The sequence below is a fragment of the Magallana gigas genome, chromosome 9, assembly GCF_963853765.1.
Source record: "Magallana gigas chromosome 9, xbMagGiga1.1, whole genome shotgun sequence".
Lineage (NCBI taxonomy): Eukaryota > Metazoa > Mollusca > Bivalvia > Ostreida > Ostreidae > Magallana > Magallana gigas.
Genome location: NC_088861.1, coordinates 48,456,349 through 48,471,719, shown reverse-complemented (window position 1 = coordinate 48,471,719; position 15,371 = coordinate 48,456,349). Strand labels below are relative to the sequence as shown.

General features: G+C 33.9%; 1 protein-coding gene across 2 annotated transcripts in view; it reads left to right on the top strand.

The window, feature by feature from the left end:
• The window catches only part of LOC117691393 (multiple epidermal growth factor-like domains protein 10), a 45,979-nt gene that overhangs the window by 14,072 nt on the left and 16,536 nt on the right, over positions 1–15,371 (top strand). For both annotated transcript variants that reach the window (XR_010709641.1, XM_066072126.1), the window contains exons 3-6: positions 7,567–7,821; positions 9,640–9,768; positions 11,992–12,129; positions 12,513–12,644. Coding sequence is in view for 1 of the 2 variants with exons in the window: in XM_066072126.1 (XP_065928198.1) it covers positions 7,567–7,821; positions 9,640–9,768; positions 11,992–12,129; positions 12,513–12,644 (654 nt within the window). In the remaining variant the exon portion in view is untranslated. The remainder of the gene's footprint in view (positions 1–7,566; positions 7,822–9,639; positions 9,769–11,991; positions 12,130–12,512; positions 12,645–15,371) is intronic.

Genomic DNA, 15,371 nt, shown 5'->3' with positions numbered 1-15,371 from the left:
ATGCGTGGATTGTCGGCGCTTGAATGCTCAAACAATAAAGAATGCTTACCCTATTCCGAGTATTGCTGAAGATTTAAACATTATCTGAATCTACTTGGTTTACATCGCTGGATCGTAATATGGCTTATCATCAAATTCCTATGCGAGAAAGCGACAAGGAGAAAACAGCATTCGGAACCCTTCGTGGAGGATTGTATCAGTATACATTTATGCCGTTTGGATTTACTATGCTTCCACTACTATAGCAAACATTTTGAGGAACATTTAAGAAACCTGAGTTTAGTATTTGATAGACTTAAAAATGCTAACTTGAAACTGAAAGCCATGAAATGACACATTGTTTCTAGAGAAGGGGTTAAAACAGACCCAAGTAAGACCAACGCCGTTATGGATTGGAAAATTCCTCAGAGTGTAACAGAGTTGCGTGATTTTCTTGGATAAGTGTATTATTATACACGATTCATCAAAGACTTTGCTAAAATTGCGAAGTCTCTTTACGGACTTACTAGCAAGAACACTCCCTGGAACTGGACATCCGAATGTGATGAAGCATTTAATCACTTTAAATCAACATAAGTGTGTTCACCACTTCTTAGTTATCCAGATGTGAATGGAGGACTCTTTATTCTGGATACTGATGCTAGCAATGATGCGATAGGAGCAGTGTTATCACAGATTTAGGACGGAAAGGAAAAAGTGATAGCGTAAGGGAGTCGTAGCCTAACAAAATCTGAAAGGAATTATTGTATCACGCGACGAGACATGCAAATGCAGATGGTTTGACTAGAATGAATATACAAAATGAGAAGTGTAAACAATGCAAAGTGAATGTGACAGAGGCGACGCATGGAGAAAATACTATCACATAGGAGATTTGCGTAAATCAACTAACGGAGAAGATTAGAAACCTATTGCCTGTTCTTTAAGTGATACTGTACAACCACATAAGACGTCAAAGCGTGTTCCAAATCGTCTGCACGGGCTAAACCTAAGGAACAGCCGGATAAATCACTGCTTTTATCAAGTATTAGAGAACATCAGTTAGACGACGAAGTATATCGCCCATTCTTAAATGGAAAGAGGACTCAAACTTTCCAAAGCCAGCTATAGATTGTATTTCAAATTTAGGCTTTGAGAGCAATATTTTATACTCTCGTTTGAAGTTGTTGACTGTGAACGAAGGGTATTATGCATGACATGCTGGAAAATAATGGAGAACGATTATGGATTATTGTCCCTCAGAAGATACGTGATGTTGTTATGTGAAATTTCCATGACGCTGTAACTTCCGCACATTTAGGTGTACGACGCACATTTGATAAACTCAACAGAAGTAACTATTACTGGCCCCATCTAAGAATATATGTTCAGTATTACATCACTTCTTGTGATCTTTGTGAAGAAAGGAAAAATCCGCATAAAAAGAAGAGAAGTTTTATAAAAATTTATTTGAACGGTGTTAAATTTGAGAGTGGATAAAGTTGGGCCATTTCCTAAGTCGATGAATGGATTAACGTACATTATAGTGATTTCAGACTATTTTACCAAATTCACGGAAATATTTCCCTTGAAAAACATTGACACTAAAACAATAGCAGAAACTTTGTTTAAAGGATGGATTAAACGCTACGGTTTCCCGCAAGAAAACCCATTCGGACTAAGTTGCTCAGTTCGATAGTCAAGTAATCCAAGATATTTTCTAAGTTTTGCAAATAAAGAAAACGTGCACAACGTCGTATCATACTCAGTCCGACGGAATGATTGAAAGATTGAACAGAACTATTAAGGAGATCTTATCAAAGTACATTTCAGTGAATCAAACAGACTGGGATAAATTCATTGACTGAATTGTGTTTGTGTACAACAGCACTATACACGAATCCACAGGAATGACGCCGTATAAAATGGTATTCGGTGAAGAAATGATTCTACCTATGAATCTTATTATCGAAAACAGTGATGACATAGTTGTGTACAAAAATGAAACGGAATGTGTGAGTCATTTAGAATAAAATGTTTGTGTGAAATGGATTCCAAAGCTTCACAAAAGTCCTTATAAACAGAGATGTATAGCACGTTCCAATAAATGTTCTACCTAACATCTCTCTTTACTCCTTACTAGAATTCTTACAGTAGTGAAGGAGAAACATCAAGAGTATTGTAAAACAATATACTCCAAAAGTGGTATGAATCAGATGTGGATGCTAAAAACTCTAAATAATTATTAGAAACGTTGAGATCACAAAATCTTACTAAAATCAAGGGCATCAAACGTAGGATTTTTAACGCTTTATACAACCATTCCCCATGACAAATTAAAATCTAGACTTTTTGACATCATCGACAGTTGTTTCTTCAATAAAAATGGAAGTCGTAAAAATGCTTACCTTTCACTGGAAATCTAAAGAACTGTTTTGTTAAAAACCATTCAATTGGAACACACAGGTACTCTGAAGTTCACATTAAAAAGATGCTTGAGTTTCTGACAGACAACATCTATGAAGTTCTTGGAAATCAAGGCTTCCAACAATCTGTTGGAATTTCCATGGGTATCAATTGTGCCCCATTATTAGCAGACCTATTTTGTATAGTTAAAAAGCATAATATTTATTCCAAAACTTTTACGTGAAAAAAAATAAATCACATGTTGTGGGCTTCATCTCAACATTCAGGTATATCGACGACGTATGATCAATTAACAATTGGTTTTTTTTTCATACTAACGTCGATATATCCCAGTGAACTCGAAATAAAAGATACCACAGAGTCTGTGTCATCTGTATTATATTTGGATATTTTACTGGAAATGTACATTGATGGTAACCTTACAACAAAACTTTATGATCAACGCGATGGCTTCTATTTTTCTATAGTTAAATTTCCTTACTTATTTAGCAATAAACCTTAATCACATGCATATGGTGTTTTTATCTCTCAGTTAATTCGATACACAAGGGCATGTTCTTCGTATGAACAGTTTCTAAGGCGTAGCAAGCTACTGACAAACAAGTTGATAAAACAGGACTATCAACAGTCTCGTTTGAAGTCATCTCTTCGTAAGTTCTCTGGTCGATACAACCACTTTGTCAGCAAATACAATCTTCCACTGGGTCGCATGCTGACTGACGTTTTTCATACTAATTGTTATACCATAATTAATCACCTAATTGTCTACGGACTTTTTCGTTTTTCCCCCAAATACGACAAAGAGCACACGGCGGGTGTGACCGGTCAGCAGGGGATGCTTACTCCTCCTAGGCACCTGATCCCACCTCTATCTTTTTTTAGGTCCGTGTTGCTCTGATTGGAATTTGTATTTCGTTTTATAGATTTTTGAGAGTGTTGACGGTGGTTTGTTATTGTCATTTATTTCATTTATGAAATTGTGAGAAGTGAAACTGAACAAAGTGCTTTGAGACAAAAACGTGTTTATGATCGAAACGTGCATTCTATTCATTATAAAGTTGGAGATTTAGTTCGGCGAAGCCAGCCCAAAGTTACCGTTGGATGTAAAACAAAGTTAGCAAGAAAATTGACAGGACCCTGGCTCATTGTAAAGAGACTTAGTGATGTATTGTTTCAAATAAACACTCCCACAATTCAAAGCCCGTGGTCGTGCATTCCGACAACATCAAACCGTACAGAGGGAATAAACAATTCCCGGCGAGAGGCGATCCCGCATATACAAGCGCCTAGCTGCAGAGGGTACCCGTCACGCATCGCCCCACATCAGCCAGTCGACGGAGACTAACCCGTTTGAAGATGCCGCTTAATTTTCCATTCGGGGCCCCGTCAACAGCGGCCAGCCAATCGGTTCCGGATCAGAGGGAGGACCCCAACAACGAGAAACCCCAGAATACCCCGACCCAGATGATTATTCAGACGAGCCACTGACGGATTGTAAAAAGACTATATCAAGCCAATTAGTGATATTATGAGATGTACAATTTTTTTACGGACTTTCTCCAGAATTAGCAATTTGAACTTGCAAATGAGGGAACAGCATAAAGATGAAATAGGCTGTTTAAAGTATAGTTTTTGCCAGAGAACATTTGTGCGCAGTTTTAACTTGTAGAGACACTACAGAGTTATTCACAGATTAGGGGGACAGGAAAATAAGAAGTACACGGTCAATCGCCAGAGTTACGAAGAAGCGCGGAAATCCGTGTATGTGCTTAGCGAACAGTACGAGAACATATCGTCGGATGAGGACGAGAATACTTTCGCCCTACAGACAGAGGAGTCTCTTTGGTCTCTTTGAGCGTCTCATCATGTACATAGCAATGAATGGAACTTCCTGGATGATGTTTCGATAGATTTTATCGAGATTCCGTCAGACAGCTTTGTCAACGACATTCTCGAGGATACAGAAGACGCTGTTGATATTCAACCACAAGAAGCTGAAAACCAGTGACTCTCAATCCGCTCATGATAATGAAATGGACCCTCTTGTTACAAAATCGTCGGTTTGTTTTGTCATCGATAAAGTGATCACAATTTACCGAGATGAAAGAACGGAAGTAAGTCGGAACTCGCAAATCGTTTATTCCGAGTAGATAGATTCCGAAGATGTGGACTTTAGAAGCATAGTAACTGAGACTGCATAAGCCGTTGCTGAATGTTTACGTAAAGGGAACGTCTGGGAGATAAAGGGAGACTTTTCCGTGTGAATATTGACATTGTGAATATGAACTCTTTGTAAATAATAATTTGTAAAATTTTTGAACTTGTATATTTAATTTGTGTTAAATGCTTTATTTATTTGGTTATAGGTTATTATAAGAAAAGAACTGTCGTTAGATATTTCTGTTATTTATATTTGATGTTTAAATATCTTTTGTATGGAGCCAACAGTTAAAAGGGGGAAAGTTGTAACGCCATAAATTATATTCAGTTTAATTATTTTCATATCATTTCATTTCACATGTTTATTTGTATACCCGTTGCTCCTGAAGAGCAACCCATGTATTACGTAACGTGACCTCATTAAGACGACTGCTCCTAATGAGCAACCCTATGTGTATATAAGTAAAGGTACGAGTGTCATAGTTGATTGTTTGTTGTTGTAGAAATAGTCAGTGTTTCTTTTGGATTTTATTTGTGACTTTATTAAAATTGGAAATTATGAAATAAATTGTAAATTACAACTTGGACTTTTCACCCAGGAATTATAATCAAAGGAAGGTTTTATCAGAGTTATATAAACTAATTATGCCGTAAACGTTCGATGGCGCTAGAGTTTTACGTATTGTATAGATGTGGCCAAACTCATTGTTGAATTATATCACAGGAAGTCAAGACATCAAGGCAGACACATTACTGGTGGCGCAGTGCGCTCCGCAGAATTCTGGATTGAAGGTGGCAAGCGACTTACCTCCTCAATTCTGGACAATAGTGTTTGTGTCAAAAACTACTAATATTGGTGGATCAACAAAACTTGGCTGACCTGCCCATAGACCGCACTCAACCAGGTCCCCCATTCACATATGGGGGCCATGATGCCTTCGGACTTTGAAACATAGTTACCAGACAAACTCGTGGGGGAGCTACAAGAATTCTATGGTCAAGGGACATAACTGATGAAGCACTGGTTGCATATCTTGCTGACCCTTACCTACTCTAAATCACACAGAAACCCGACGTCTTAGTGTCACCACTGGATCTCGCCTTTGAATCTAAAGAGACATGTACCGTTCGCAGTGGAGAAGAGAACGACTTCTGTTTTCCACTTCTTCTCGAAAGTGGAAAACGCAGTACCTTCAGTCCCTTCAAGAACGTAGGAAGTGGCAAAAAAAAAAAAACAAGGAATATTTAGTGATAGTTCGTGTGCTACGGGTTTTGCCAGTCATGGCTCTCGTGACTGGCCGTAACGTTAATGATCGGGTTAATGTGACTGAGAGTGAAACGTAAGACTAACGGACGTCTGGCGTATCAGTCGTAGGTGTCACGTACAATTTTATTCGAAAAGGGTTGCCACTCACAACATGCGATGCCCTTAGGAACTGTACTTCCGTCTTACAACTATCGTGCAACAAACGTATTATCCTTGAGGATGGCAGTAATAATGTTTGCGTCGTAAGTCACTTGCAAGTCAATAGTATCGACATTTTTTACCTCAAGCCACCTGCACGGACAATTTTTTTTACATTAAAAAAAGTATAATTATATAATATCTCTATCAAAATAAAAAAAAACAACTAAAAACCCACAAATTATCTAATGCAGTTATCGAAGATTAAACCAAATATCTAAATTACACGCATTACAGATGATTGATCCATCTCTAAATTTATCGCAGGAAAACTTGCGCCAGATCACTGTGACGTCATGTTCAAATCTATATTCATTTGTTTACGTATCTCGACTCAATGCGAAGGAATGGAAGAATGTTAAAAACATCTCTCGAGTCTCACTAAAGCGTGTGCGCTACTCAAAACGTGTCTTCAAACCTCAAGGCACCTTTAATTACGAGTTCAATGTAAGCCATTTTTTGCATAGCACCACGGGAAAACACATTAGAGAGCACTATGGGACGTAGACACAAACATTTTCTTCATGAATATGTAGGTTTAGCTCGTTTTTTCCCCGCACACACTGGTTCTTAGAACTTGCTTCGCTCGCCGGAGCTGCCTTCCCTATAATCGAAACCAAGATGGATAGTATACATGTTTTATTTAAATCAACTTCTCATCCTCCATTCCCAGGGGTCAGACAGAAACTCTCCGAATTTCAATAGGGCAAATAAACGACAAAATAAAACCCATTTAATATCTTAATTTTAAATCCCTTCAAATATTCTTGCTTTTCAATATTCAACCTTTGCTGGCGTATTACAGTCTGGCATTTATACCAAAATCAGTTTACAGATATTGCTTATCAGTGATAATAGATAGTCAATTACTACTTTACTATTCACAAGTTTTTTTGTTTTAGAAAGTTCAAAACTGATTTGTTGTAAATAATGAATAAACTTGTAAAATTCTTTTAATCATACAACTTCATTAAAAAAAATTAATGGTTGATTGCTAAATATAAGCAAGACACCCCCCCCCTTTTTTTTAAAGATTTCACGATATTTTAACTTTGATAGTTTCATTCTTTTCTTTCCTAAATATGTAAATTTACTCAATTATTTCTTAAAATTCAAGAGCAAATAAAATAATAAGAAAAATATATCCCCCCTAGTGATAGCCCCACCTTACATGAAGGTGACATTACTATAATTAAAGATGACAGCTTAATGTTGTTTTGGGGTTGTTGTTTTTTTAAATGCAGTCAGTTTCTATTCTATATCAGTAGATATTTTTTTAACATTATGTACATTAATACAATATCTAATATTTTAGTATAAGAGATCATGAACTTAAATTTTTCATATGTAAAATGTATTATGATCAAGGTGGTCTCATAAAGGTGATGCCTCGTCTCGGTGAGCTTTGTTATATATGATTACCTGTGTTTTTCCGTATTGTTAACCCTTTGTTGTTAAATTCATGACTCCTCATAGCAGTAATGAGTAAATCTAGCTTTCTTATTAAGTCATCTTTGATTGTGAATTTTTTGTAGACTTTATAAATGTTGCGTCGAAGTTCTTTCTTGGATTCTCGGTGTACATCTCAAATACAACAGACAGATCACAGGGAACACTGTGTTTCAAGGACAACAATTTTACACAGGAGAACTTCCCTCCTGTCTTCACCACAACTTGTTCTGTACATGGACAGTACGTTATCTACTTCAATGAAAGAATACCAGGAGCGTCTTACCCTGACAGTTATCATGCGTTTGTTGTCAGTAACCTCTGTGAAGTGGAGGTGTACGGTGAGTGTTCTTTGTCTTACTTGAATTAAACCTTAATGTAGCTCGCGGGTTTGCTGACGTCCCATAAGAATACGACGTAAAAGAAAAGCACCGTGAATTTTCATACAAAGAACAGCTACATGTAGATTACAAACATTTGCAGTGACGTTATTTAGTCTTATATAAAACTTACATGGTAGTTGTTATATTTATGAAAAATTATTTTAAGTCGATGCGCTTATTTTAATATCCTGCGTTACGAAACATGGTCTGACAGGTTTAGTGAAATTCGTCGTCGGTTTCTCAGACACTGTAAAATTGTTTAAGAAAGTATACCCCGATTTGCAGTCATATAAACTTCAAAACTAGCAAAGTCATTTGCACCAAATTTTGAATCTTTAAATGCTAACAATGCTGAACATGATGTATCTATGTTGAAAATATTGCTAACGAACACACCAAATGCGGATGATTCAGTTTTACCGATTACATGTAAGTCGTCGCAAACAACGAAAAACTATAAAATTAGAACAGAAACATTGGAAGTTTACTGATTTGGTAACTTCAAACGTTCTGACATAGATTCAATATTTTGCTCTGGCAGCACATAGTTTGCAGTTTAGTCATTTGAAATTCGCGCTGCAAATAGGCGGAAAGGGAAAACTGAAATCTGTGACAGACAAAGTGATTTCTTTCTATGAAGTATTAGATGTCATTTTTGTTATGATGCTTATTTATTTAGGCAATAATGTATGCATCAATATTTTTTACAATTGAAAATTTTATTCACTCTGTTTGCTAAAGAGTAAAATTTAGTTGTTAATGTTTGAATACTGTTTTACGCAAGTACTTAAATTCTACGATTCACAAAGGTTTGCATAAAATCGCGAGAGTATAAAATCGCGAACGCGGAATTTGTATCAGAGTTTCACTTAGTTCATATCTGTCCGAAAAATAAAAACAAGATTTTAAAATCTGCAAGTTGTACTTTTCACTAATTCACTCGGATATTATTTCCTTTCATTTAAAATTTTGCATTAAATTTAATTCCCGCAGAGCTAGAAATGCTGTTTTATGGAGAGCAATAAAATTGAAATATCACTTCTAAGTACAATGAAAACCATTTGAATTAGTTCTGCCATTCAACAACAGCTTTAAAATCTGAATAAAACCAACAAATTAGAATTTGCTAATTGCATGCTTTAATTTGATTTTCTTGTTGAACAAAGTACGTCCATTTTTGCGGCATACGGATGCACGAAACTAATGACGTTGCGCTAACAAGGTATAACGTCGCGATAAAAATATAACGTTTTGTGAAAATTTCAACTTTTTAAAGTTTCTGTTTGCGAAAAATTGGCTGAGAACACATATTGAGTTTTATGTATCGATTGATTTTAGATGATCTTCATCATTTTGCTGAGTAAAATAAAATTCGTCTGATATTTTTAAAGTCATGAGTATAGTTTTGGAATGTAAATATGCGAAAATGTAAATACTGCTTTATATTTCATTGAAATAGCGTTATATGTGTTAATCAACATTGTTGTGTTTAAGATAACATTATAATTAGGCTGACGAATCTAAGAAATAAATAAATTAGGAATATACCTTTGAAACCAACTGATTCGACAGACAATTTTTGGGGGTAGGTTGTCTCACAAGCAGTAAACCCGCGAGCTACCTTTAATAATGATGCTATGAATATGGATATTTCAGTATAATTGCTATGTTTTAATTTGTTAAACAATGATTTAGCCAAAAGTTGTTTGAAATAACAGTTCAAACGAAATACAGTCTTGGCTACTTCATTATACGATATTTTGTTTCTTTTCATAGGATGTCCTGGAGGGTTTTACGGGACTAACTGTTCTATCGCCTGTCCAGATACCAATTGTTACTGTCACTTAGAGACAGGCACCTGCCGGGGCTGTAAACATGGATACCATGGTTACCTCTGTAAATTAGGTAATATATTTTCTATTGTAAATATCCAATTTATCCTTTCTCCTCTATATTGTTTACATTATCCATAAAGAATTATTTAAAAAACAAGCTTCAAAGATGCTCAAATATTCTTTTGTTGTTGATATAATTATTACAATTCAATAGTGTACTTTTTTATTTCTTTGAAATTAAATGTATAATATTGACCCTTATTTGAAGAAGATAAGGTATATATTTGTGATTATTACGTGAACTCTCAGGTCCACACACAAAATATGGAAGCGAGGTAAAACAGGATATGATGGGGAAAATTCAGCTTGGGTATGAGCTAGACTGGTTTCTTGGCTGGATTATTGGAAGTACAGGCTACGGGATCATGAAACTGTCTTAAATCTTAAGTCAGACTTCAGTCAATAAATTTGCACTTACATTTTAAGATTGTTCTTAAAGTGGATAGCAAAAAATGACTTAGGGTTAGGTCTGAAATATTGTCTTAAATCTTAAGAATGCTACTAGGCAGACTTAAGTATAAAAATTGTTACTAAGTAAGTTCAAAATGGCGGCACTCGATGGATTTTTAATTAAGAAGAAACGATCAGCAAAGACGGCGGCTCCCTCGTCCTCGGGTTTTCTATTTATAGTCTAGGTTTTTCCCTTTGTGGACTTGCTATTGAAGTTATATCCCTTTGTTAAAGAGAAAGTGTCTAAACACGTCTGTATAATGAATGACATGTTATCCAGAAAGAAACTATACTAATATTTCTGTAAAGCATCATTTAAATATATTTTTTAACTTTGTGATATATGATAATGTTTACGATGCAGCCGATAGGAATCTTCAAACGAATAAGAGTTCCACTTTTAATAAATTCAGTCAAAAAACCGCGTGAGTTGCTATGACGTTAAAGCTAAGGCAAATCTTAGTTTTGTTTTTTCTTAGATCGTTTTGTGATCCACTTATGTAAGCAATCTTAACTAAGTCTAAATCTTAGATTTAAGACAAAATTCTAACTTAAATTTAAGACAATTTCATTATCCCGGAGCCAGGAAACCAGGCAAGGATACCTTTATCTGAAAATGATTGGTATTTTATTTAATAGGCATATGTTAAAGTTCTAAGGTGTTGAGATTGAAAAATTGTCGGTAAGGAGTACAGAAAGAATTCCTTGTAAAGAAATAATCGGCATTTGATATAAACCGTCAGCATACTTTTATGTGCCGAAACTAGTTCAGCATACTTCTGATAGCAAACACGCGCAGATCTAAGTGAAAACAAGGTAGGGGGGATCTGGGAATCCAGACCCCTTCCCTTTGGGAAAATTGACTATGTAAAAGTTTAATTCCCAAGAAAAAAAACGTCAAGATATGAAATTTTGAAAACAATGTACATGAAGCTGTCACTGCATAGATTACAAAGAAGAGCGAGGCATAACGTATGCACAAACGGTAAAATTCTGAGGTATGAAGGTAAGAGCTCTACGTGATACCAATATACAAATTTAGAGGTTAAAGGCCATTATATTATTATCATAACACTTTTGAAGTTGAGATCTCACCTGCATATATCAAAACATAAAGGCGGGGTTTAGAGTCGTTGAAATCTCGAACAATCTTAAGGCGTTTAAATTTCTTTTAGAAGCACAAACATATATGGTCCACGCATTGCAGTCTTATTAAGAAACAGCAACTTCCATATGTACTTCTGCTATATATTCAGTCGCAACGAAAAAAGCTAATAAAAGAGTGTGTGCATCGCGTTAAGGGCTCTTAATGTGCCAGAACCTAGTTACAAGGGATTTTATAATATTTTTTTAAGAAATTCAAGGAGTGTTTTGTTTTTTCATCAATGCAATGTTATTGTATTTGTCTTTCAGAGACATTACGTAATCATCATTTACCACACACGTATAAAGTAAATATCATCAGTCTAAGAATAACAAGTTTTAACAAATTCGATAACATTCTGAAAATGAACAATGTTACAATGCTAGCGTTAAAATGTAATTAAGAAAAATATTGTTTGCATGTGTAGCTAGATGTTTACTCATAAAAAAGTCAAAAAGACAAAAACAGCTTAATTTCTTAAAATACTTTGAGTGCAGTAAACGTTGTGGATAAGGGTTCAGGCATCTTATTAATTTTTACTTTTTAATTTGCCTCAAACTATTTGGTACAAATATTACATTTCAAATAGCTATTTAAAAAAAAATCAAAAAAATATTTAATTAATCTTACAATTATTAGCTTGTAACAGTGGATCGTATGGCTTGGGCTGCAGTGAGAGTTGTGGACAATGCCTCGACGTCGACAAATGCCTCAATACCAATGGAACATGCCTTACTGGATGTAGCGCTGGTTATAGAGGACACACGTGCGACAAACGTGCGTATATGATGTATTGCCTTCATTGCAAAGCAATTCGACTCAAAATATTAAAAGATCAACGAACTTCACTACAATAGCTGAACAAAATTATATTTATTTTTTTTGGAAAAAGAGACACCCAAAAGACTATAGACTAATATACATTCTATTATACATTATCACATACCAAAACAATAAACAAAAACAAACAAACAAACGAACACACCACCCCTCACACACAAAACAGAATTTTTTTCTACGCTTCGACGATGAAGAATGACATGGCTATGTTCTTTTTCTTGTCTTTACCCTTGATTCAGTCATACGTCAGTTTGTTCATTGACAGGAATTCTTTCAATGTTTGCTTTAAGTTAACCATGTGCTATTTCTTCTACATTTAGCTTGCCAATACGGATTCTTCGGACCGGATTGTGGTAACAGATGTAACGACACCTGTGATGGTTGTAACAGATTCAATGGTTCTTGTGATTCTGGCTGTAACCTGGGATGGCAAGGATATGACTGTCAAAAGGGTAATGGAGATTTCGTTTATATAATATGTATTGATTATCGGCCGCTAGGAAACATTCATTTATATAATATGAAAGCAAAATGCAGCTTGGCTTTTATTTGAACGTTTAATTCATCCATGCGCTTTGTTAAAGCAACGCAACTAAGAAAGCTTGGACTGATCGTGTAATTTAGGGAAACCAAGTGTCATATGTTTTCGGTCGTCATATGTGCCAGACATTCCATTTTGATTGCTTGATTACTTTTTTTTTCTAAAATGACGTCATTTCTTGATTTTTTCAAAGCATCGGACGTGCGATATCTCATTTTGTCTCTTTAAATATATTTCAATATAGGTATGCTGCACTCAAGTTATGTAAAAAAAAAAAACTTTAAGTAGTGTCACTAACATTGTCTTAACTTTACCATCAGAGTATCTCTACTTGCTAACTGTTCAGTAAAATATACCTCAACTGATACATTTGATTTGCAAACATTATCACCTGACTTTGTAAGCCTAATAGCTCTGTGAATTAAACTTATGCTTAAGATAAAATGTAATCAATAATCATACAAAAATGTTAAGTAATACGCACCAGGGATAATTGTACCTATTGGGTTACAACGATTCAACTTAAAATAAATGTTCGAATGTGAAATCCAGTTTACTTATAACATGGAAGATTTCCGATTCTATGGATCATATTAAAACTAATTAAGTTTTAGAATTGTTTGAATATATTTTATTGAAATTATTCAAAACAAGTTCGAACAGCTTAGTGGTTTCTTCCCACATTTAACACAAGTAGTCATGCAAACACATTTTAAATCATCTAATATGTAAGGTGATAGAAATATCTTTACTTTATAATATATATTGTTAATTCATAGCTCTATAGACACAGCCAGACTGAAATCGACACGCCTCATTTATCAATTGGTCGAAACATATAGCGACTCAAGAAAAATCACGGATTGCATGAAATATTCATGATGATGTCAGACTCAAATTCCCATAGTAGACAATTTTGGCTGTTTCTTTTAGCTAACGTACTGATGTATATCAACACCAATTTGGTCATTTTTTTTTTACTTTTTAGGATTGATTTATTAATTTGTTAAAAGAATAATGTTAATATGATTAATACTAGATGCGATCTCGTTGCGATCAAAGAGTGGGTCTTCCGTCCAATTGTTCATCAGATGCTAGTGAGATTATTGACCAATCAATTTGAGAAAAATGTCATTAGAAGCAATATTGAAAGCGTAATTAAATTTCATGTTTTAAAATTAGTCTTAGACAATTTAAAAACGATTTAATTAAAATTAATTTTATTGAAAAATTTAAAATTCATCCAATCAATTCGAGAAAGATGTCATTAGACGCATAATTATAAGTGCAACTTAGATATCATGTTTGAAAATTAGTCTGATGTCATTTAAACACGATTTAATTAAATTTAAATTTTCAAAAATATTAAAAATCATCCAATCAATTCGAGAAAGATGTCATCGGATACGGAATTCTAAGTGCAACTTAGATATCATGTTTGAAAAATAGTCTGATGTCATTTAATTACGATTTAATTAAATTTAAAATTTTTAAAGAATTTCAAATTCATCCATTTAATTCGAAAATGATGTCATTAGACGCGAAATTGTAAGCGTAACTTAGATATCATGTATTAAAATTAATCTGAGGTCATTTTAACGCAATTAAAATGAGTTTACAATTTTCAAAAATTTTAAATATCATCGAATCAATTCGACAAAGATGTCATTAGACCCAGAATTGTAAGTGCAACTCAGATATTATGTTTTAAAATTAGTCTGAAGTATTTTTACCGCGATGTAAATAAGTTAAAAAAATTTCAAAAATTTAAAATGCATCTACTCAATTCGAGAAAAATGTCATCAGATTTAGAATTGTAAGCGTAACCTAAATATTATGTTTTGAAATTAGTCTGAGGTCATTTAAACACGATTTAATTAAATTTAAAAAAAATAAGTTTAAAAAATAAATTTAAAATTCATCCAATCAATTCGAGGAAGATGTCATCAGACGCAAAATTTTAAGCGTAACCTAAATATTATCTTTTGAAATTAGTCTGAGGTCATTTAACACGATTTAATTAAATTTAAATTTTTTTTAAAATTAAAAATTAATCCAATCAATTCGAGAATGAGGTCATAAGACGCAGAATTGTAAGTGCAACTGAGGTATCATGTTTTAAAATTAGTTTGGGGTCATTTTAACGCGATTTAAATAAGTTTAAAATTTTCGAAAAATTTAAATTCATCCAATCCATTCGAGAAAGATGTCATTTTACGCAGAATTTTAAGCAAAACTCAGATATCATGTTTTAAAATTAGTCGAAAGTCATTTTAACTCGATTTTAATAAGTTTAATTTTTTTTTTAAATTTTTAAATTCATCTAATCAATCGAGGAAGACGCAGAATGGTAAGCGTAACCTAAATATTTTGTTTTCAAATAAGTCTGATGTCATTATTACACGATTTAATGAAATTTAAAATTTTCAAAGAATTTAAAATTCATCCAATCAATTCGAAAAAATTTAAACAGACGCAGAATTGTAAGCGCAACTTAGATATCATATTTGAAAATTAGTCTGAGGTCATTTTATTACGATTTAATTAAATTAAAAAAAAAAAAAATAGAAAGTATCCAATCAGTTCGAGAAAAATTTTATTAGACGCAGAATTGTTAAGGCAACTTAGATATTATGCT